We start from the raw sequence: 25978 nt of genomic DNA on the forward strand, positions 1-25978 counted from the left end.
TTCTCGAGTACCTTACCGAGAGTCAGAGAAGGGAATGATTACTGAATTCGATTTGCTACACAAGATCAGACTATCGCTCCATTTAGACAAATACGCTTTCTCTGGATTCCAAAACTTGATGGATGAGATGCCTGTAAAGCAGGGAAACGCCACGTAACCAGCTTTTATCCCACCCTACTCCAGACACACACCTGCGGAGCACAGCTTAGGAGTCTAGTCCTACACTCACCTTGCATTCAACGGTGAGAGATACATTATCTTAATTTAGGTGCCTTCATGGAGCAGAAGGTCTTGCTCCTCTTACACAACTTAAATGGAAAGAAATACTAGGTCATAAAGTGTTTAAATTACATGAATGAATACTGTGACTGAACCCCAAGTCCGCTACAGCTTCCATGTGGATCAGTTCTGATATCCTTCTGGAGGCAAACACCTGAAAAGAAAAACTTTGGTTTTCTTTAAAACTAGGTTTTATGAGAACTAAATCCAGGACAACAGCCTTTATTAAAAAGCAAAAGTAAAACAAAATAAAAAACACTGTGTAAATAACTTTTGCCTGTTGTTTCTTTGCACAAGGAGTCTAGGTTCTTCCTCAGCCCAGCAACGCCTCAGTGACTTTCCACTTTGCAACAATCTCAGCACAGCCCCCGGCAGGATCCCCAGCAAAAGAGGTTGGGCTTTTTTCCTACATGTCTTGGGGTGAGACTACGAATACGCTCCCTGCTCATCTCATCAGTCCCTTCTATATTGAAAGGTTTCAGGGTCTTATTGATTTTTATTACCGTCCTCCTCTTACACCAGACCAGCTGCTCTCTTGTTTGCCTCATCTATGCTCTGGAAAACCCTCCCAGATGAGTATGTTCCTTCTCTGAAAGCCAGTGAGCAATCAACCCTCCTTCCAAAGGCTTCCAGCCTAGTCGAGACCCCAGCAGCTGGGCAAGGTAACCCGGTAGCCCTTGCTACTGCCTCAACTGCTGCCTTTGAAAGAACACGACACCAGTAAGCAACGATCAGCAAATAAATCAACAGGCATTTTGTCACTGCAAGTGGCAAGTCATTTTGCTCACAATGGAATCAAGGTCTTGCTTGCCGGGCTCTTGAAAAGGAGTCATACAGAACCACTGCTTTAAGCAGGCTTGAGTATTTTTGCACGATTAAGCTTTCGGCCCAAAACCCAAAGCTTTTCCTATGGAGTGTATGTGAAATAAAACAAAGTAATACAATTTTATATATTTGTACATATTTATAGATAATATTTATTATTCTCTGTGTGTGTACTGACAGATAATACTTGCGAACAGTTAATCCAAGATTACTATCTGAAATAACTTGCCAACATCTGAAATACCTTCCTCTGCCCTTATGAAGGGAAATGTTTGGAACAGTTGTTGTTCCTTTTTCTTTTTTTTCTTCATAAAAAACCACCTCCATAAAGAACTACTAGAAAGGCAAACATATTCGGTTTCTCTTGCCTTTTATTGTCTTTCAAGCACCATGCTCATCAGAGAAAGCTGCATGAACTTTCCAAGTAACAGAAGGCCACTCTTTATCCCAAGGCTAGATGTGAGTCTAGATGATGTTTCAAGAGTCCCTCTCAGCATTTAACAGCAAGAGCAACACTTTCCAACAGTGAGAAACTGAATCAGACTCATCATTTATTCTTTCCGCAAGCTCACAATAACAAGTGAGCGTTAGGGTATTTTTTAACAGCAACATACTAAGCAAATTTCTAGTAAATACACACTAAAAAGAAAAAAAAAAAAAAGAAAAAAAGACATGCTAATCCAGCAAGCACTAAACACAACGGTACTACTGCTTCATGTTTTTCACCCACAGTAGGAGTTTCAGCCACAGTTGGTGCCCTCGTACTCTCCCGCACTCACTTCCTAAACAAAATTCATCTGATTTCTAGTCAGGCACTAGTAGGGCTCTCACTTCGTACAACGGGCAGGGTGTTCTACACCTTGCGCAGCTGAATGCTCTCAAAATGATAACGATTTATGGCAAAGCTTTTTCAAGGTCAGACCACTGTGAGACACCCAACTTCCAGTCATGCCTTTGAAAATATTCTCCTTGCTCTTTATTGCCATTTGTAAATAGTTCTTCAGGTACATAGCTATCCAAAGGGATTAAGGAGATTTGCTGTTCTGATATGAAGCGAAGTTTTTATCATACAATCTATACAATCTAGAAAGGACCACGCCAATAATCCTTGAATTCCCAGTGTAACGATTTGGTTTCTCTACAAGCTCTTCAAAAGAGAAATGAACAAACATAACATGTATTTGGAAACGGGCTTCCAAAACCCCCTTTTGCCTCATCTTCCTTTTGGAATGATCAGTTAACCTGATCTTTTCAATAGTCATTTAATGAAGCATTCTGTGAAATTAGAAAGACATTGACATTCCACTTTTCAAATAATGGGTCACTTCTGATTAAACTTCGATTGAACATTCAACTTTCAATCTTAAAACAAATTGCCTCCTTTTCTTTTTAATTTGAACCCAATTTCCTGCTGCCCTCAGCTCTCGTGACAGTAATTAATTGATTTATGAATCGATTAAATGGGGATCGAAAATGCAGGAAAAAAACCCCTTAAAACCCCAAACCTGGCTTACTCTTGCTTATTTATGATGGAAACTTGCACTAAAATTCACTTCTGATTTACTCATTTTTCTAACTTATCTTATCCTCCCTCAACTAATTAAGTGAGCAGAATGCTTCACCTTCTAAAGGTACTAATTTTACCATCCCTTTTTTACTGTCTTATAGCATACTTTCAATTTATCTGCCAAAATTTCAACCAATGCATTTTAAATCATGAATAAAAATCCCACAGCACTTCTGGTGATTTAATGTAAAACAGAGTAAATACCAAGACATACTTTAGAGATCTATTTTGGTGTCATTAGAAAAAAATATTTTTAAAAAACCACAAACTGTCTTAGAACTGGAAGTAGTTCTGTGGTACGTACAACAATTTCCTTTACTAGGCCAGAACAATGCTGCATGCACAAGAGAGTCCTGTTTTCTTGACTATTACTTCAGAAACAGTTACATTACCAGTTAGGAATCTCTATTTAACTAATAATTTCTTAATAAGTTCTCATTCCATACCCAAATAGATTTTTCTTGCCTGCTGAATATTCCCCATTTATAAGAAAACATCTCTCTGTCCTTAACTTGGTGAATAATGCACAAATACCTCCAAGAATGTCGGGGTTGCGCTGGGGTTTTCTGGGGAGGGGGCTGGGTTTTTTGGGGTTTGTTTGCTTGCTTGCTTGCTTTTGGTTTTTTTAAAAGCAACGTGCAGTTGAAGGTTCTCCACTCAGCAATAACACTCAATTTGGAGAAACACGGTCTTCAGACTAAAGTTCTTTTATTAATTTGACTTCATCCTTTATTAGCATTTGTTTGTATTGTCCATATTTGCACCAGCTTCGCCCTTTAGCGCTTCACGTTTGTGCCACTAGTTCTATAATGCACAAAAGTGAAAGACTCTTAGGAAGGTACAACAGAGAGCAAAAATCCTGAAATTTGTACAGGTAGGCCAGACACTACAACCATGCTAATCTAACACTGCGAAGGTCTGAAAATACACAAAAGAAGGATAAAAGCCAAGAGAAAGCTGTTTATTTTCTTCACATAGATCAAAGAATAATGTTTAGTAGAGAAGAATTTAGGGTATAAAGCTTCTGCTGCATCAAGACTGAGACTATAACGTTACCTGTCCACATATATACATATATACACACACACATGTATATGTGTGTATATATATATGCTGTGTCTGTTCTATTAATCTGTTTCACTGTTTTTGTAATACAACAGCATGGAAAGTAGAATTGCAGCAATTGCAAATGCAGCAACCTGAGGGCTGCACACAAACACACAGCGTCTGGTGACTAAAACACAAAGCAAGGAGTCAGTGCTTACCTTCAGAACCAACCTGGGAAACAAGTTTAGTTGGGGGGTTGAATTCACCTGCAGAGCACACGCTATAAAGTTATGCTCGTGCCCAAAACTATTACCCAGAGATCCAGAGGCTTACAATTGCAGGAGGACTTGTCTGCATCTGTATTCAAAACCATTGCCAAAAATTTGTCACAGCATGAAGGAGAAAGCCCCGTCAGAAGAAAAGACAAAGAGGGAGCAGTGAGAAGAACAAAAATACCTCTGAAATCTGCACTGCAGGCTCTCGCTAATTCCTTCTTCCATTTCACCCTAAGTCAAGCAATCAGCATATGGTGTCTGGGCAGCAAATATACTATTGTATTCCTTTGCAGAACAGGTGTTTCACCTCCGCTAGGCTAAAAGACCTTCTCTTCTCCATTTTCCTTTTTTTTCCTGGCAGGGTGTAAGAGATTGAAACAGAGGTTTGACTGGAAGAAAGACCAAAAAAAAAAAAAAAAAAAAAAAAGGAAAAGGGTATCTTATAGAGTAAAATATGGCTTATTGTCAGCTACCAGGAATACTTTTAGTTTTGGAGGATGCTGCAGACTGAAGGAGATTTTTAAATATATTTACTGAAAAAGAGGATTATCTAGCATAGAACATACCAACGCCAAAGTGTGGCTCTCTAATGTGTGGGTTAAACTGAATCAATGGAATAACAGCAGGCACTAACGTATGGCATACAGGATTTCTTACTAAGAAAAGCCCTTAGAGCCACAAACACATTGCAGAAGAGAGTGCATGCCTCTCCATCTGACTAGTGGTCTGACTTTTCCCTTTCTAGCAAATGCTTTTGATATCCAGTTAAATATTACCTCCAAAAATCTACAAAGAACTGTAAAGTGATATAAAAGTTGTTTTTCACTGGTTATTACTTAAATGAAACTAAAGACATCAAATACGTATGCTTTTAAATTATTTTTAGAAAGCAAAGCTTTGCATTTGACACAGCCTAATGTGTTCCAAAAAAACCTCATTCAAAGTCAGAACAACCCTATTTTGTGAAAGTGGGGATGTCAGAAGGAGTTTCTGATAAGAGGCTTTTCTTCGGTATTTTTACCATTTCAGTTTACTGAAGAACTTTTAGAAAAGAAACAAAAGCAAATCCATTTGCTGTTTTAATGTTCTGGTAATGACGTGCACTGACCTTGGGATGTCACCAGATGCTGGACAGAATAAGCAAGGCCTGCCAAATCAGACTGCACAGGAAACAGAAGAGGTACAACTGCAATCACTGCTGCACAATTTATTTTATTATTCAACTCAACTGTAGCCAGAAAACCTCAAGCCAACAGTCATCAGACAGGAAAAGAATATAAGCACTTTTCTCTCATCTCTTTTAATTTAATGTTTTCTTCCTTGCATTAGTAAGTGAATTGAAATAATCACTGTAAAGCTATAAATTCACAGACCACAGCACAAAGAAAGCAACTTCTAAGATATCAGGATACTTGCATAGCTTTATTCCTCTCTAAGGTTTTCCCTTGATGCTTCTTAAACTGAAGGCGGAATCAGGAGTTTCGGCAGAGGAAGCAGCCCTAGCCAGGAATCTGGAATCTCACAGAGATCTTCCCAAAGCTTCCGAAGGTTACAGACAGGAGGCTCAGCTCAGATTCACTACACGTAAGAGAGAACACCTGTTCTTGGATGTGTGGTGTGAAGGATGCAAGAACATTTTGTAACATTTTATGATCGTGAGCATCCAAATTGTGCAGAAAGCATGCAGCACCAGTAAGATCAGCCTAACAATGTCCTGCTATAAGCCACGAATCCCAGCAACAGTGTCTCTCATAATCACAAATGTCACAAAGCACAAAGCTTTTATTTGCCGATTCGTTGCTTCTTATTTGCAGTTTTTCTTTTTAGTGCTTTAAAAAACAATTTAAGTTACCACACTGAATGAAGAAATCTGATTTTATCCACTGGACAGATACTGTGTAGGTGGGAGGCTCACCATTTTGCAGTAAGAATCAGAATCGGCTTTTGCTAAGAACAACAACAATGTCTTCAAAGACAATATTTATTTATCAAAAGCCTTATTAAACAGTTCTTTAATGGCCATGATAAGAAACATCAAACACTGCAAATTTGAGGGAATTTATCCTTGACTCAAATCACAGCTGTTTGATAGTCCAATGATCTTGATTTATTTTTCAAAGTATTAAAAGACAAAGCCGGATGACACACTACTACTATCTGCTGACACAAAACCAAGTTTTGATGCTTATTCTAGATACCCTGCTAGACTTTTAGTTGGGTCTGTTGTATTTAGCCACTCAGAACAACAATGATAAAATGTTATCTCGAACGCAATAAACCATTTACTTCTCCAGAAAGGACAGATAATTCAGGGCCTTCTATCCTTAAATAATACATGTTTTCAGTAACCAGACGCTTCAGCAGGCTAGCAAACAGAAGCAATAATGGGTATCTAAGCAAATTTTTCACGTGTTTTCCCATATCCCAGTGACCCTGTTAACTTTCAGGTTGTCTTTCTTCGATTGGTTTTCAACAGCCCTCAATAAACTCCAAGAAAATGAAGAGCCTATGAGGGAATCCGCGAGGACAGAGTTTACAGCAACAACATGTATTCATGCAGTGGGAATGCTAAAGGAGCTGGGCATTTTTGTCACTGTACGGCAGCTTTACAAAAAGAATTTTCCCCTCCTGGATGCACCGTGGAATATTTGGGACATCAAAACACTAGGATTTGTGAGAACAGATTATTTTTTGGAGCAAAGTAATGTATCCAACTGATGAGGACATCATCAGTTTCACTAACATAAATGGGATAACAAAGATGCTCTTCCATGAAATTAAGTAGTTAAATATTCATATTATTCAATAAAACAACTCAAGCAATCAATTGAACATCAAATGTATTTTGTCTTGTAAAAGAGAGAGTCATTAACCTTAACAATTTCAGGATGCTTTTACCACCAAATTCAACTAATTTAGCGTCCAAGCGAACAGATGGACTAATGTATTAATGTAGTACTGGGGAGTACTACACTGAGTAACCCCTGAATATACTGAGAAATTAAAAAGCACTAATTTATGCTAAAGATGGACAGAAAAGAGAAAACACGTTGGCCAGAAGAAATATCGTATGAATAAACAAAAGCACAGGTATTAAATAGACAGTATAGCCAATGAGTGAGAAAGGCAGCTGTGGTTTGGACCTACCTTCCAAGTAGTTCCAAGACAATCTCCTGGGGACTGTTCGAACTACATTTGGTCACACACTGGCAGTTCATCGCTTGTCCGTGCACAACAGCGAAACCTCTCTCTTCACCTTGACACATCTAACTCCCATGGCTACACCTTGTTGACCGTAAAGTTCTACTACAAAGTTCATAAAATCTGCCAGCAGCAAATGCAACAGCAGCAAACTCTCCAGAGACAGATTAGAAAAAGGAAATCCTGGGTTTCCAAGCAACCTGCCATTCTGAGGCTGATACACATTTGCTCTTTTGCAAAGAGTTTCTGGTATTCTCAGCACACTAGCACTTTGATTTTTTCATACATGCATGAAACATCTCCCGTAACTCCCCACGGGCAGCTACCAGCTGTGTATTTCCTTAAAAAATTTAACATATACCAGTGAGAAAAGGGAGGAGGAGTAAAACAGGGAAGGAGGGGAGCCATGCAGCTGTATTTTTAGATGGGAAAGCTACCGAACTGCAGATCACAGCAACACACTGCTGTTAGGCACACTCCCTATTAGTCTATGGCTTCTGTTTAGGGTAGGAAGCTCCCTGGAATATCAGGCTCAAACAACTGGCACTAATTCTCTTCTAAGGACATTCACACACGTGCCACAGGCTTGGAGGTTGTGTTTTGAGCAGCTAAGGCTGAAGTACATCATGTCATCGTATATGGTCTACTCTGATTCTTCAATGAGGATGACACCATGATGCTTCTAATTGACTGTTTCGATAAATATACTTGGATCTGAAAAATTAATTGGTACTGGGTGACACTTAATCCAGGAGGACGTAAATAATTACAGAAGAAAAACAGCAGAAAATTTACCACGAGACCCTGGTCAGCCGTAGATCAGCAAAGATCTCAAGGCAGTAACTCAAGGAAAGGGACTGGAGGACATACTGGAAGTATCTGGATATGGAGTAACAGTGAGATTAATGATGTGATGGCAAAATGCTAAGATAACTACATCAGGAATATAGAGATCTGAAACTTCAGAACATTAAAAATTGATTGACTTTAAGCACTTTAACTGTTTGACCAGTGAACTACATTAGTAATACAAAACTGGCTCTCAGTGAAGGATATCACAGATGAGACAACTCAAGTTTGCTTTAGATATATGCACACAGGTACGAGGCTGTGTCTGTGGAGTTAACTTGCTCACTCGACCCAGAATTTGCTGACAAAACTACACCGCAGACTTTGCTGCCTTCCATAATGCCACCTTGATTTTATATATATATATATATGCATCTAAAAATAAAGTGTGTGGTTTTATATGTATATATTATCTTTATAAATACTCCCTGACAAGAACTTTGTGAGAGAGCATCGGTCAGAAATGTACAGGGAGAGTTATCAGAGTTTGTTCACAATACATCCAGCCGCTGCGCATTACAACACAGGTGACACTCCTAGATAAGTTGCAGCTCAGACATTGTAGCATGAAGACAGAGGTTGTGTCTGTCTGTCACTGGGGATTATCTGTCCTCCTCGAGCTTGCAAATTGTTTACTGGCTGTTTTCAGCTTTGCTGGCATACACAGTCCATTCTGTACCAGAGATACAGAGAGAGAACTGCTCTTTCAAAGAAACAGTAGCTTTTAATAAATTCTGTCAGCCAGAGAAATGGTAAAGCTCACTGGTAGGCAAAAATTAACTTCATTTTCATTGCTCATTTTGTGAAATCTAAGAAACAGTGTGCTGGAGGTTATAATGGTAATGGATGTAGCTATTCATGTGGCAATAGAGCCAGTGGCCACCAGCTACACTACTGAATTACCTATGCTGCGATGACTGGTAAGGCAGCTGCAAATCTGAAAACAAAAAACCCCTCCAAATGCTTTCTACAAGTTCCACTTAAAGTAAATTAAACTTCTCACAGAGGCTAATTACTTAGACATTTTCACTGAACTAAAATGAAATAATGTAAACGTCATGTCAAGGTCATAACTGGAACTAACTCAGTACATCAGTGACTCAATAATGAGAGGAAACAGAATCTCCCAGTCATCACTGGGACAAGGACGTCTGTGGTAAGGTCCCAGTGTGGGACCGACCGGACAATTCTGACCCTTTACACACGGCCAACGCCCAGAACTTCCCCATGGCACCCTGATTTCTATGAATTTGTATGTTCTGTTCAAAACTTTACCTTGACTAAAAAAAACCCCCAAGAAATGAAAGAGCAGCTGAAGGTCCCCAGAACACAGGATTAAAATGGGGCTCCCAGTCACTGACACCAGAACCCCACAATGCACAGGCATTCCGCAGTGCTCCCACACAGACAGAAATCGGTATAAACACCAGTTTCCCATTCGGTTTTAAAAGGACACAAGGCAGATGCACCGAGGAGCACTCCATACTGCCTGAGCCCTCCCTCTACACTAACACGAGCACGTGAAAGAAAGAAAAGCAGCCCACAACACGGGAGTTATCTTCCGGTAAACTAGACCCTGGGTTCTCTCTGTCAAGGACAGCTCCTCTGTTTCTTTTCTCATAACAAAGGAAACTTGGAAAGCTTTTGACTTCTTTTGAGAGAAGTGCATGACGTGTCAGTCTAAGCATGTAAATACTGAAATCAAGAAACTGCAGCAAGTTTCCCCAAAGAGTGATAAAAAAGGAAGAAAAGAGGGCAGGAGGGGGGCAAGGGAGGAGGCGGAGGCAGATGCTAAAACCAAATGAGAAGCCACATTCATTGAAGAGTTATGATTTAGTGGCCTCTGGATTACACCAATGTGGGCGAAAATCACTTTTGAGGGCTCTAATGAAAGTTGAAAGTTACCTTCAAAAAGTTATGCATATTTCAATAGAAATAAAAATCATTATGCATTCTCTCTAAAGAGGATACAATCTCAAACTGTCAAAATTCTAAACTCTTCTACATATATTACATACAAATGCCTTCTATAAAGAAACCTCTTTTCATTTTTCGTCTAAATTAGCTTAGTGGTCCATGGTATTACACTAGCTTGGTCTAGCCTGTGAATAATGTGACAAGTAATTTTTATACTTCTTGCCTGTACTTAAGTTTGAGTGAAGATACGGAAAACAACTTTTATGGTCTAGGTGTAAAAGTAAATGTTCTGTAAGCCCCGCATACCCAAACTCGGACAGCCACCATAAAATATTTCATGCTAAATATGTGTCCATCAATAAATAACAAAAAAAGGGGCTAGGTGGTTGGTTGTTTTTTTTTTTTTTTTTAAATAATGTGTAGTAACTTGCTTTTTCTCAAAACAAAATGATAATACTAACATTGATATAACCTACCACGTTATCACAGAAGGGATTTAAGATTCTGTGTTATCAGACAGGCATCGTTACGTAATAGGATGCACTGAGAAGGATGAATAATATGCAGATAACTTAGGCAATCATCTAGCTATAATTTAAAAAATTAGATTCCTCATGAAACTGCCGACTACAATGACATAAAAATCGATAGCAACAGTCTATTTCCATCTTGAAAAAAAGCTCAAAATACTCCTGTACCAGCTTAAGTTTGCAAGTGATCGGAATAGCTTCAAAACACTGAACAGTTTAATGTGGTTTGATTTAAAATGCTGAAGAACGAACTGCTATGCAGAAACATCACTTTAATTACGAAAGGTGCTTTACAGACTTGGCTTAAATATGCCCCATAGTACCACTGCTAAACCCTGTTCTACAGCAACAGAGAAATCTTTTCTTTTTACTAAGTAAAAAAGTAAGTTTGTTTTGGTTCTCTGAACAAGAAATAATTTCCAATTGCATTTCAGAGGTGTTAAACATTCACAAATTCAATTCACGTTACTTCCAGTTGTGGGATCTCAGCGTATTTAACTGCTGAAACACCTCAGCATGGTCAGCTAGAACATGTGTCAAACACAATTTTGAAGGATTTTAGTTTCAAGTCACTTTGATCATAAAGAAACGAACCTAGGAATCTAAGCAACAAGTTCTCTGCCTCCATGCAGGCTTTCCATCCATTGCCTCAAAACCACATCAGCTGCATCCACTTTCTGAAATAAATCAGCGTATCTTCACAAAACAACTTCCAAATTGTGTTAAACAGGAATAACCAAAGTACTCTGGATTCATGCATCTTTTCCATTCATGTCTCCAGTTATAAGAAATTTTCATATTAATTAACAAGTAAGCGTTCACTGTGACTAAAACCACTTTCTGTCAACACAGCCACAGATTTGATAATGAGACTTTTACTGCTGTAAAGACTAAGTTCCAAAAATTTTTAACGCTTTTTTTGTATTTTGTAGAGGACATTCACAAGAGCAGAGCTGAGTCTACAGTGAACGTTACTTCATATGGAAGAACACAGTTATCAGTCACACAACTGAAACAAACCATTTAATACTAGAATTTCCATTAATGTGAAAATTTAAGATGCCAAAAAGCAACAGAGAAGGATAAAGACATGTAAGGGAAGAGAAGCAGGATAAGCTACTAAGTGATAAAGAGGTATTTTCAACTACACAGGTACACAATCAATGTATATCCATTGAGAAAGAAGAACAATGAAGAATTTGAAACTGAATGCATGCTCTTCAGATCAGCCACCACCATATCCAGCCTTTGTAGAGTTATTCCTAACTTACGATCAAGAACCCAAAGGCTGAGCTTCAGTCATGTTGTTTACAAAATAAAAACACCACAGGTGAAGAATTTACATCTAAGGCACTACGCAGAATCATGATGAACAATGATGTATCCAAAACCATAGTTTTGTCCATTATATGCATGTATTTTCTGTCATTATGGACCATTTATTGGTTTGAAAATACACTGTCATACAAACATGACTAATATCTTCAAGGGCACAGAAATGCTCTGCACCTGAAAAAAACCCCAGACTTTTCTCACTCGCTCCAATTTGTTGTTCCCGATGTACTAATGATCATACGATCGAGTAATTCCATTGATATCTAGCTCTTACTGCAGTACGGATAGCAACAAAGCCAAGTTTGTCATATAAGACCTCTTCTACTTTACGCTGCTCTTGCTTGTTGATGTAAAGCCAAGCAAAGGTATTTCTAATCCTACTCTCTACTGAGGTGAGGACTAAATGACTTATGACCATGGGCTTTCAGTAGCAGAGAAACTCAGGTTTGAAATCAACATTACTTCTCTCTCTGGAGGCTTTGCACGGTCACCTGGATGTAAGTGAATCATTGACTTAAACATGAGCATGAGTCCTCCACAAAGTAAGAGAATCTGCAGTATGAGGAAAAGCTGATCAGCCTTTCTCCTGATACATGACAAATCAGAATGTGACCCTCACGTGGAGGTAAAGCTACTGTGTCAGATGTTAGGAGGGGAGGAAGGCTTTCTGCAGCAACTGCAAAAGAACCCTTGGAAATTGGCTTAATATTATGGTTTCTTCCCACTTGAGAAATTCTAAGTTTACTTCTTACTGGCAGACTAAAATGCTGCATATTTTCTGCTAGTAAATAAATGAGCTGCATTTCACTCGGTGCATTTTTATACTAGTGGCTGAATACTCAGAATGCACTTAACTAGCTCACAGATCTGACCACAGGCATTTGCCATGCAGATTTAACCTTCCTGAGGCTGTGCTTCAGTGTATTAGATAATTTCAAACAAGATACTTTTATTTACTCTTCTGGTCTGAATGTTTCCTCTTACAGTTTTTATTTCCTTTTATTTACTCCTCAGGTTCCTGCCAATGAAAAGCTTTTACAGCCTTCTCTCTGAGGACTGTCATTACCCTGGCTGGGTAAGAAATGCATTTCTACAGCTGACCTGTAACTGCCGCTCTGTAGACAGACTGCAAGGCACAGGTCTTCAGCTTTTCTACTCTAAAAGAGGTTGTCTTGGGCTTCTTTTTTACTCTAAAACAGGTTTTTTGAGTGTGGAATAGCATCAGTTTTACGTGACACTGCATACTGACAGGTGGATAAAATAAACAACTAATGTATACTCCAAAGGAAGAGAATTTCCTGAGTAGGTCACAGCAGTGAAAGAGACAGTAGAGGAAACCAACCCGGTAAAAAGATAGTGTACAAAAGCATGTCAAAACATCCCATTTCTGAGACCTGTTTTCCCAAATACAGATCTTGTTTTGCAATGAAGCTGACAAAGCTGAGGCACAGTTTAAAAAGCTGAATGGCTTGCAAACAAACAAGCAAAAATCCCTCCCTGTAAACCTATAGATTATTTTCTGGCACTAGCCCGGACAAGAGAAATTCCTACAATGTTTATTAATACGGCTAATTTCTGGCTGCCTTATAATAGTACTATCTGTGTTTGATACAATACACAGAATCCCTAATAAACAATTGCAATAAACAGTACACAATAAATGGAGTGCTTGTCTGGTAGGATACGGCAAACTAGGAGAGCCAGCGAGCCTATGATTTGAAGGACTGTTAATAACTGGTGCAATAAATAACAAAAATATAGCAAAGAATCCAAATTTAATCATTCTGCGTAACTTCACTTGTAGGAAAAGATTAATCCTCTTGCCAACAGAAATTTACACATTTTACTAAGCAGATTCGTTTCTCACATGAAATAGATCTCATGGGGGCAGATGAGAGGTGCAGTTCACCAGCTTCAAGACAGCGTTACACGTATCACAAGTTTACTTCTAGGAAATGATTCTGCAAGAGGGACAAAAGCTGAGCTTTCAACGGAGAATCAAATTTGCTGTGTCATATTTAAGCAATTATGAAAATCTTCTATAATTTTAGTTACTTGCTGAGTCATTCTGAGAGACAAAAATGCACACCTGCAAAGTTAACTGAACACAAAGAATATCTTCGGTAGGACTGAAACAGACAATAGCCAAGGAAACCTTCAGTGTTCATATTATAGATGTTGCTGGGAAATACTTATTATTTTGATATACTGAGGTTTGCAGGTTCTTTCTCATGCTCTATAGATCCTGTATATGCAGATCTGGAATGAAAGCTATGTGGAATAGCTGCTAAGTGACAACAGAAATCTGAACTGGACCAGGCCTGTCATAAACATTGCACTCATTCTGCCTTCGCATTTTCCTTACAGCCTTTGCCTTGTGTTTCATCTGAAACAGAATACTTTGTCTAACAGGCGCAGTGATGTTTAGAAACAGAAGTCTCCTTATTTATATAAGTTCTTGACTTAATCTATTTTAATTTACAAAACAACATCACAACAATGCTCCAAGATTTGGCATATTTCTGTTTTGTTTTGCATTTGTGAAATAGAAGCAGATTAGCATGCAGTGCCATGAAGCATTCCAGTTCAGCTCGGCTTCAGCTTTGTTCTTGAATGTGGAAAAATGTGCGCATGTGTAGATAAAGCACAGTGCAAGAAGAGAAATGAGAGCAATATGAAGTCAACGCGTTGATACATTTACAAGAAAACACACACCCTTCCTCATGACCACTCTATCTCGAAATAATTAATGCCAGGCTTCCTGATCCTCAGCCGACCAACTGAGGGGAAGCTGGAGGTGTCCGCGTGCAAATACAACCTACAATAGTGAAGGCTGAGGAAGGACAAACTTGCCTAACAGTTTATCTGTATCCCATTCCAACCTAGTCTCCAAGCAGCGTAACATGCCTCTTCCTTCCACTTACCTTGCAGAGAGGACAATGGACCGAAAAAGAACATGGTGTTTTGAAGACTCCAGTCAAGCCTACAGATCTTTACAACCAGCATATATACTAGAGTCATATTTTGCCCACAGTATGAAAATGGATATAAAATTAATTTTGAAGGCTTTCTCATCCTACTGCAGGAAAAAAAATACACGTCAAAGCTTGTTTCCTCAACACTGAAAGCAGTCTGAAAAGTTGGTTTAGATAACATGTAACCTATAATATTATCAGCAATGTTAACATTTTTAACATAATGTCATCCAATTACTTTTTTTGCTTTTCATTTGTTCTAAACATGTACCTGTTTGTTTGAATGCCACACCCCTATAAAATCAGTCACTTTGAAGCTCTGTGGTAATCCTCTGAAGATCTGAAACACTGCATTTACAGGAGATAACCTTCCACTTGTCACATGTTAGGATATAACCTGCAAAAATCTAATTCTATCTTTCTGCTATTTTCAGTTTGTCCATTTTTATTTGTAACTACCTCTGACGTTTTGATGTCCTCGTACGAAAACTGCGTGGCAGGTACTCCAAGGTGGTTGATGAAATAATCTGCATCTCCCTGTATCTGCACAGAACTCACGTTAGATCCCAGGCATTTTGTCTTTTCCACACAGTTGAAACTCTGGCTCTGAAAAACAAACACAAATCAAAATTCTACTTACTTATGTGCAACCAGACTCTTTAACAATTTGTATCAATACCTCACTTACACAGCATTCTTTGGGTTTAAGCATTTTAAAATCAAGCTGGAACTTACGCTGGTGCAAACAGGTATCACCTGATTCATACTTAGTGGTGAGTGAGTCTGCAGCCCTTTCCCCCTCTATGGATACATACCACAGTCTTTGGGATCGGACAGAGCAGAGAATGAAGAGCGGGCTGCAACACGGCCCAGTCTCTCAAAGGATAATGAAAGTCCCACCTTATTGAAATGGCAGGGGGGGGCAAGAGAAGAAGCCTTTGGCAGGCATTTGAAATGTCCCATACTGGGCAGGAGATTAGATGTCATCCGTGGTACCTTTTGGAAGCGTGTTCCAGGATCTTTAATGGCTACTGAGGAATCAATTCTTTTATTCTTTTATTTTTTATTCTTTTATTCAGTTGATAGCATGCCCTCTAACAGCAAAAAGCTTAATCACATAATCATATTCAAGATCTCTGTGGTTGATGTAATGCTGGCAATGGAAAGAATTTGCTCCAATTGCAGAGTAGGGGTTAAGAGAAAAAGAATTAAAAGGCTAAATATATATAAATACACATTTTCTGGGTAAATTACTTAAAACAGTCCTAGTCAGTGACATGTTTGTATTTCTTTCGCCTAAGTATTTAATGGTGAAATCTTAGCAACAGAATTGCAACAAATGTAAGATGAAAACTGGAAAAAAAGCCCAAGACTGAGTGCCACGTACTAGTGTAGCTTTCAAACACATCAGGTAATTAAACACTTAATAAACAGCAGGCACAAAGGCTTTCAACATCTATTATCGCAAATAAGCTACTTAGGTTTCTTTTTAAGAATGTTAAGAAGCTGAAGTACTAGAGATTATTTACATTTAGCTAGCAGTTTATATAGTATAACATAACTTCCTCAGACTTCCCTACTAAATTACTAGCTTGCTAGAAGAACACTGTAAGATTATTTCTCCTTTAATACTAAAATACACCAGATTCTGTGCATTACAGTTCCTAGGGTGAGCAGGAAGATATTTTAAGAGTTAGAAAGAGAAAAATCTCGGTATTTTTCCATATTTAAATTAGCATAATTATCGCTTCACGGTTTCACTTCTGTGCTATGAAGAATGCAATGGCTTATTACCCAGTATAAATAAGGGCTGCAGGTTCTCACAGAAGTCTATTTTAAAATACCTTCCAGAAATAGCTTTCTGTGCAGTATTTCTGAAAGGTGGCTATATCACTCTCTTTTTTGTTACATGTTTCTGCTCCCGCCATTCTTACATACATTCACAGTTACGCAAGGTCTGTCCAAAAAGACTGAGAATTACAGTCAAAAGAGAAACAAAAGACCCCTTCCATATGTGCACTCCACCTCTAGTAAATACGATCCTTGTTAAAGATATCCATGGAGCAACACAATTTACAGCAGCCAAAAGCCTAGCCCTCCACGGCATGGCAAGAAAAAAGCATAATAAAAATTAAACATTCATGTACCATTAACCTTAGGTATCATTTGTAAGTCACAGTTGTTAAAACATCGCAGACGAAAGTTTAAATCATGGCTTTTTGGGGTATTTTTTAGATTTAGATTAAGAAATGTTCTTTACGTTTTTGAACTTGAAGGCCTTGAATCCCTTCAATGGCAACTTTTGTTCCTGCGTTTCACTCCCCCTTTACACCATTCCTGGGAAGGTTTCAATCACATTGAGAAGACAACATCACAGTGTGGCTGTTCAAAGACACACAAATCCATCTGCTATCTAAACAGTCTCAATACAGTCAGTAAATTTGCTTTTTAAAAACTAAAAGCTACAACAGAAACAGTTCCAGAAACCCAAACTATATCATCATTTTAAAAGATGTTTTTAAATAACCACACTTTATCCTACAATCTTTCCCAGTCAAAAACACTGTATAGCACACATGCACGCAGAAAGGCGTGTTTATAATTTTATGCATATATATGCACACAAGATCCATTCTTAACTGATTGCTCCTCTCAGAAATTATAAGACGCTTAAGAATCCCACAGTGAACTACACTACAGTGTAGATTAGACTATCTCTTAACTTCCCCATACTGCCCAACTCATCTGGTCAAGTTTGATAAATGAGTGGTCTGTTCTTCCTTTAATGTTTCTAAGTTTACTGAATGATTGAAATACAGCTTTTGGGTTCAGTAGGAAAATCTGTAAAAGAAGCAAAAAACCCAGACACCTACCACAGGAAATCACAAAGTTAAATGACCAAATTAATACCAATAAAACTCTTGGGCAAAACAATTCAGTATCAGAAAAGACAAAGAGCTGAAGAGTCAATGATGCATAAGCAAGCCACATACTACATGGAAGGATCTTGACTTTCTAAGAAAACCTGATCTTAGTTCTCATTACACACAATGGCAGCAAAGCTCTTCAAGGCTACTGCTACTTGCATCCACTCCCGTTAAGAATTTATGTAACTATCGTGACTATGCAGAATTAATTTTCAATTTTCAATGCATTTTCAAGAAGTAATCAATAGAAGGGCTATCTTGAAACGTGACAAGGTCCATCAAAATTTTAATACGTACCTCATAGAGGTAAGGAAATGGAGCAGGGAAACAAACATACATTTTTTTTTCCTTATAAATCTAAATCTTTATACTTTTCACTCTATTTCACTAATGTTCACTCTAAAGCGAACATTAACCTTTCATCATCTCCTATGTACTCATATCTAGAATTTGTTATGGGACTTTTCAGAAAAGGAATACTGTAAGCTGCTGACTGGAGACACAAGTGTGGACTTGGAATTTATACCTAGAATTCCCAATTGAAGAGAGGGTAATAGAGGGTAACAGAAAAAGGAAAACAAGGTTTCATGCAATGAGTAACATTTCACACGGCAAAAAAAGGCCAGAAATTTTCAATCCAGTATGTGAGAGGTGGTGTAACTGTACAAATGAAGTTCTACGGCATTTTCCATTAGTGTCATCTCACCTATACCCCCAAATTATTGACTAAGTATGAAGAATATTAGAAAGCTGGATCATTATCGTCATCCACTAAGCAGATTAGGTTTCACAAAAAACCCAAAACAATCAAGGTTATAGAAACTGCAGGGACACAGCTAATTAACAGAGTACTTTGATATTGTTCCCAGTTCTGTATTGTTTCTAAGAGATGAAATGATTGTAGACTCAGTTAATTCTGAATATGCACCAACCCCCATTTCTGCATACCAGGAACTGAAAAAAGAGATGCCTTCCTCTTCCAGAAATTCAAGCTTGACTTTTAGCCAGCCTCTGTCCCTCAGAAAACATTTCACTGCATTCCATTTTAACTATTCAAAACCAACTTGTTCCTTTTTTTTCCTCACTATAGCAACAATGAAATATTTTTTATATGTGAAATTTTACATATGAAATATTCAGTTAAGAGTATAATGAGATACGGTACTTTCTGGTTTTTCACATCACCATCCTTTATGCTATAGGATTTCTATTTTTATGACAGCAATGTTCAATTCAATAGTGCTAGCCTCTTAAGAGTTTAACTGCTTTGTTCGACTTTCACTGCTCTGACACACAAGTCCCCGATGACGACTAGTTCAACAATAAATATTTAACACTGCACTAACATGGGAGAATGCTTTATGTGCAAGACACTGTTCTCTTCCAATTTATTTTTATTGTTACGCAGACTCTACATGCGCATTCTTCAAGTATTTGGCAATAACTGCAAAGTTCATACAGTGTGTTTTGCATTCATTAAACAAATGAAATGTTTCCCAAAATTAATGGACCTTAAGATAAAGAATAATAATGTCCTACAATTAATAAAACTTTCCCATCAATGAAGTGTTGTTAAACTAAGAGGCAAGCTATTAACTTAGTCAATGCAAGAACACCATACAGCATGCCACATATTTCTCACACGGTAACAAATCAAAGCAATTAAGAAGTGAAAGCAATCAGCAAAGCAAGCCTCTTCCTCCACCCCTGTCTTGCAGTTTAAGAAAAGAAACCAAGGAACCATTTCCTGGAGTAAGAGATAGTCTTACCATGCAGGAGAAAGGTGGCAGGCACGGGAATGATGGGAGATGAGAAGAGAGTAATTAGGTGGTGGGGCATTTTAGGCTGTTTGCTCGCCTCAATACAGTTGCCTAATGCCATTTGAGATGTTGCGAGGCTTAAACAAGACACAGGGGAAAGTCTGAATCAGCAAGAAGGAAGTGTATCAAATCTCAAATGAGATTAAAGTTTTTCTTTATATGACTGAATGGAGTTCCTTTACTTATACAGGTTTGCTTGTCAATGTCCAGGCAGCTCAGCCTTGTATTTATTATTATTATTATTGTTTCACAGGTAAAAGTAACATCAAATCTAATACCACCTTCATTTATACTATTAAACCCATCAGCGAGACACATACTTGAAGCCATACCTACAAACACCTGTTTATGGGACCATCATCCACAAACACTGGCTAGAGTAGTAGTTGCTGCTTTCGTTTCTTTCCCTCCTCATCCTTACCTAGACGATCCATCCTAAATATTTGTTTGATCTTTCTGCACTGAAGACACTACTGTTTTCTGACACAGAAATTAACTTCAAAGTCCACCTAGTCAACCAACTGGAAATACTCCTCTTGTATCGTGTGAAACACTCTCCTACCGAAACGTACGAGCACTGTCTCATGTCTCTTCCAATATGCAGCAGTCAGGAAACCAGGAAAAGATCATCTGCCCCAAACTGTAACTGCAATTTGTGACAAGCAGGACAACCTCCATGCTTGGCAGCAGAATGCCCGATCTGCACTCCAAGCCAAGGAGGCATCAGTGCAGAACAGAGATGAAAGACTGACTGTGAAAAAATCCCTGCTGCTAGGAAATGAAGGTTACCGCGAAGTAAAAGCCTACTAGGGGATGTGGGCCACAGAACCGACAGGGGTCAGGGGGAAAACTGCATCAATGCCAATGTCCAGAAACACAGGATTTAAAAGCATTTTAAAGTTCTTCAATCACTTTGGCGTTCTGCTTTCCCTTTCCTTTTTTTTTTAATTTTGCTTGTTAAAATCTAAAATAGTGTCATTTACAAAAAAAAAAAAACCAAAAACCAAAACAAACCTCTTTATAACTTAAGAATTTGATTAATTTAAATTCTGATAAGACACAGAATCTTTCTTTTCATATGAGCAAAAAACAATCTGTGAGTTCCCAAATTGGAAAAAAAAGTTTAATTGTTATGCTTTAATTCACCAGATGCAGTCAGGTCCTACTTAATGATTCTTTACATGTTAGTAGGAAAAAAAAAGATACCTTTAAAAATGCATCTAGAATAAATGATCAGCAACACGCTCTGTAAGAACTAACTCCCTGTTGTAGAGCAGGCAAAGTGCGTTTCTTCAGCTGGTTAGTCGTACAGTAAAACACAGATAATAGCACTACTCAGCTCACTCAGTTCTCAGGCTGGTCTCCTCTGTGTCAATCAAGCCCTCCCTTTAGAGTGGAAGGAAAGCGAGCCATGCCGTGAGCCACTCATCAAGGAGTGGTTCATGTCAGTGCAAGCACACGCATGCCATTCGTAAGTGAATAATTTTATTTCTGTGGAGTTCGTTTTGGTTTTCGGCATCATGTTACAGGTTTATGTTACAAATTTGAGAAAACGAAGAGTACCATATGGCCCATTAAATACATTTAATTTGGATTAATGTTATAAAATAGACCTGACGCATCTGAAGTATAATTAAGTGGTACTTCACTGCAGACCTTATCCTACTACTAGTGAGAGCTAAGCATTCATAGGTGCCTTTTACTGACATTTTAACACCCTGGTATAAAAATAATTTATTGGGCGTTTCTGAAGTTCACCTTCCACCTGGAGACATGTACCTGTCAGTTAGTTCTGGTCACCTTCCTTCCTTCATGTGACTCCGGCTGAAGTTAAAACCTTGGCAGCTTTTGAAAAGGGATTAAAATGTCTAAGTAGTTTTCAACAGGACAAATAAGGAATGACCAACCGTTCGTACGATGTGTCAGTGATCCCAGCTTGAGAACTACAGCAAGGAAGCTGATTCTTCAGAATAATCTATCTCTATTTCTTGCGCTGAATCGCCACCTGTGTTAGTAACTGGTGCGAGGCAAACGCATTTAAGAAGCAGAAGCATGATAAGACCACCCAAAATGATCTAAACGAAGTGCTACAGAATTTATTAAATTAACTACAGACCATGTGAAAATGCAGAAAGCCACAGATTAGCATCTTTATTACTCCAAATGTGTTACGCTAAATCATCACCAACAGGTAGGAAAGGCCAGAGAAGCCGCATAGCAAAGGATTCACAAGTATACATCTCTCATCCGTAAAAACCTGCTACACTCTGACAAACAAGTAATTAGAGGAAGAAGGTTTGACAGCGCTTAAGAAAAATATTATTAGCTGTTTGCTTGCCCTGACTACCATAATATACTGAAAAAGAATAATCATGGAGTTTCTAGGAATTGTATTAATTCTATGGCAAGCATACTCCTCTGTTTTCTCCCATCTAATTATCTGGTGTGGCTATAAACATCTTGCTTTGCTCTCTGTCTTCACTGATTGATCATGTATATTGTTATTAATGCAAATCAGCTGTTGGTAAAATTATGAAGGAGATTTAATACAGCACTATAGATCTCAAAGTACTTTTGAAATCAACTAAAGGCAAGCAAGGTACAAGGTACTCAACATTTCAGCATTGCCCAGTATCACAGAGCGAAACAACTAAATAGAAATTAAATGCATGGCATTTCCCAAAATCTGAGCTTTATCAAACTGTCACGATTCAAGTATGTACATAAAAATAGTTCTAAATTATATCCACTCATTTGTTCTTGTTGCATGAGAAAAAGAAAAGAAAATCTAAATATGCTGCTGATAATTAATATGCTATATATATATAAAATAGTTTAAATAGCCTCAATGTTACACACCACTACTGTGATGCGTTCGCCCGTTTACACAATGCACTCGTCTGATTACCTCCACTGGTTTAGGGGCAGAATGGAAATTTTAAAAAAGGGACGGGCAGACTATAATGCTCTACTATAGACAGTAATATTATAGAAAGCTGTCATTTCAACGCTTGTGCATGTCTTTTACAACTATTTCGACCATGATTGCAATTTCAAAAAGCACCTACAAGACAGATCCACAACGATCTTTGACTTCTTGATGCTGTATGAGACATTGAAATACAACCGAAAAGCTTCATCTGATGACACTTATTCTACTTGTTAGCACATTGTAGTCAACATTCGTAAGAAAGTGAAGTACAAATACCGAAAAAAATGATCACTCTGTAGAGCAAGCTTGTACGTGTTCAGAGTAAGATAAATATGATTAAAACTATACCAAGAAATCCTCCGAGGTAGAGTAACGAAAACCTGTGGCTTTTAATTTATTTTATATTTAGAATAAAATCATTAAAGAGGAATAAAATGTTGGATCCTTACTTTCTCAGCAATTATTTCCTTCCAGCTTATACATATTTTAATTTAAACATGTATGAAGCTTTACTTAAAATACATAAAATCTGTACATTATTAATTGGCCTTTAAGGACATCGTGAAGACTCCTAGTGGGACTGGTCTGTAGCACTGCAAAACCAGTCACAGAAAAGATGCATTTAACTCTCAGAAATTTTCCCGAGTTTTGGTTCTTCGGTATTATCATGGTAAAACGAAAGGTGTTCCTCATAGACACACACTTCATTGCGAGGACTATCTTCTCACTGGGGAAAACCAGCTCCCACAAGAAATAATGTTTATTTAAAGGCATCAGGAACAAAGAATTTAGCATCATCTTAAAATTCTTCTGATATCCATCACAGTGCAGGTGATTCTCAAACACATCACTACAGCCGCCAGGGATCACCATTAGCCCCTTAAAAATTCCCCCACAATGTACTCGGTGTTTTCTTACACAAAAGCACTGCATCTGGAAATTCCAAGAGTAAACTTTTAGCCTGCGTGGAAAGAGAATGTTGTATTTTCACGAGCAAAAACCGCCTCTCAGATAAACTACATGACTTCAAAAGAATTGTCTTTGAAAGGGCATGTAAGTATCCTGCATGACAGAGAAGACCTTTTTCACCCAGGGGGGCAAAAGAAACCAAAAACTGTGACAACTACAATGCTTACAAAAGGTCAGACCAAACTGACGTTGCCTAAGACCCAGTTCTGATACTGTATTCGGATTTCTGCTGAACCACGGAAAATTCAGTTTAACTATGCAACACAAGGCACCATACTGAAAATTCCAGTCTTACCTTTCAAAAAAGTGTAAAATAATTTTGGCCTTTTAATGGTGACTTCTTAACAAAATTGGGAAACTAGCAAAATAGCAGTGGTTATAAAACAAAGCATGGAGAAAAATGTATGCCTGGTGTGAAATATTTAAACAGATTCATCTATGTTGTATTACTTTACATATTTAAATATGTTTTTATCTAGCTTACAACTACAAAACATGACACAAACATAAACCTGCGTTGCTTGTTCAGGGCTATGGCATCTGTTAAGCAGCATTTGCATGTTTTGAGATCATTATCTTATTTTTTAAAAAATATGACCATCAGTACAAGGTCTTCATAATAAATGGCACCTCCCAGGACTGAACCACATTTTAGATGCAAAGTTTACATCAAAGTTGCAATAAATACAAAAGCAAGGTAGTAAAAAATTATATAGTATAAATTTAATTTCCTTTACTGGACTTTTTCTTCATTTAACTTTAGCTACTGACAGTCTCTCTCTGATTCCTGATGCTTTTTATATGATACTGAATTACATTTATCCTTCCTATACCTGAATTGAAGTCATATGCCTCATTAACTCAGATATACTTGTTGCCAACACCCAGTGCAAACTGCTAGGAATTTTAATGGCTTTTTTAAGGGAGGTAAAAATCAAGCAGGTATGCTCCCATTTGATAAGAGAATTTCAGAGCAATCAAATATTTAGAGCTAAAACTACATAGCATAAATTACGTAAGTGGCAAGACTGCAACTGAAATGCCATCAGCAGTTCCACACACCTCAGTAAAAAAAGGTTTAACAAAAGTAATTAAGAAATTACAGAACACAGCTATGGTAGCTGTGTTTCTCCAACGTATCCACTTACCCCAGACTCCTATACTTCTCAACCCGAGAAGTACTGCATTAAAACTTCTCCCATATTTTTTCATCAGCACAGATAAAGGCTGGAGAGCTTCTCCAGCACCTCAGGTAAAGTAATTTTAAAGACTTATTTTCCATGACCTCAGGCTCAGCCTCAATATTCAGTGTACTACTTTTATCTATGGTAAAATTCAGAAAACAGTTCAAGATTGCATTACATTCTGACCAACACCCAGCAAAGAAAATACTACAGAGGGACCTGTCTCCACACCCAACTGTGAACACACTGAAAACATTGGGTGCTTTTTTCCTTCAGAGCTTATTTTTTTAAATCTAGTTTTTAATCTAAACTATTTTTGAGCATGGAATGGTTGCATTTGTAATTAAAGGATGCAGTCAAACCGTTTTTTGATTATGTAAAAAGTAGTACTTTCTTGGACTTAATGGTGTTCAAGCTTTTTCCTTCAGGTATTCAGTAGCAGGAGCACTGGTCAGCGTTAGCTGTCACGTACATTACTGAGACACTGTGAAACCCGGGTTTAACAAAATGCAGATTGATCAGTTTTTAGTATCACTGATAAATTGGGACTTGATAAGAACTGCATGAATTCCTTAGTGTTTTATGCTGTAGTAACAGTTGTTGCTAATATAAAACCCACTGCTTGAGCAGGTGAAAGGATTAGGATTTGACCAGACCTCCTTTTCAAATGGTTGATATTTTATACTCCATGGAAATAGCTGTGGCTTGTAAATAATTTTATATGCCTAAAGGCATTCTCATTCTAGAATACGGAAAGACAGAAAGACTGTGAACCCATTTCAGTGTAGTCTAACTCTGTGATGATCAGGTTCTGCCATGCTACTTATTTTGGGATGCACCACTCAAAACCTCCAAATGGATATTAAATAATTCATGCCAGTGAGATTACAGTCTTGCTTCTCCATACCCCACAGGAAGAAAAAGAACAGCAAAGTTACTTGTCCCTCTAAAGGGGACAGGCAGGTACGCTCACTCTATTATTTGAAGAGTTGTAATATATTTCAAGATCTCCTAAGTGTCCCAAACAGGACAGTCATTGTGAGGTTGGATGTCAAATGAAAACGCAGTAACATACTGTTCACTGGCCTTCAGTAGAGTTGTACAAAATGAAAAAAATCAGAAGAGAAAGCTTCTGCTACATACTTTCCACTAAAAGTGAATCAAGGCTCACCTAGAAAAATAAACTATGAAAGCAAATTTATGGATTTTTTTAATGATCAAGACTAGCTCCATTAGTATGCGCAGTATCCACCCGGAGAAGCTGGGCCTCTCAGCCAGCCAGATGGCTCAAACCTCCCCATCGCTCTAACCTACTTTTTTAAAAAAAACAAGAAAAGCAAAACCAT

The 25978-nt window shown here is 38.0% G+C and overlaps 1 protein-coding gene across 13 annotated transcripts in view; it reads right to left on the reverse strand.

Annotated features, from left to right (window-relative positions):
* NAALADL2 (N-acetylated alpha-linked acidic dipeptidase like 2) overlaps positions 1-25978 on the reverse strand; it is a 647972-nt gene that overhangs the window by 239806 nt on the left and 382188 nt on the right. For all 13 annotated transcript variants that reach the window (XR_008467120.1, XR_008467121.1, XM_054206722.1 and 10 more), the window contains one exon: positions 15260-15406. Coding sequence is in view for 11 of the 13 variants with exons in the window: in XM_054206722.1 (XP_054062697.1) it covers positions 15260-15406 (147 nt within the window). In the remaining 2 variants the exon portion in view is untranslated. The remainder of the gene's footprint in view (positions 1-15259; positions 15407-25978) is intronic.

The sequence above is a fragment of the Rissa tridactyla genome, chromosome 6, assembly GCF_028500815.1.
Source record: "Rissa tridactyla isolate bRisTri1 chromosome 6, bRisTri1.patW.cur.20221130, whole genome shotgun sequence".
Classification (NCBI taxonomy): Eukaryota; Metazoa; Chordata; class Aves; order Charadriiformes; family Laridae; genus Rissa; species Rissa tridactyla.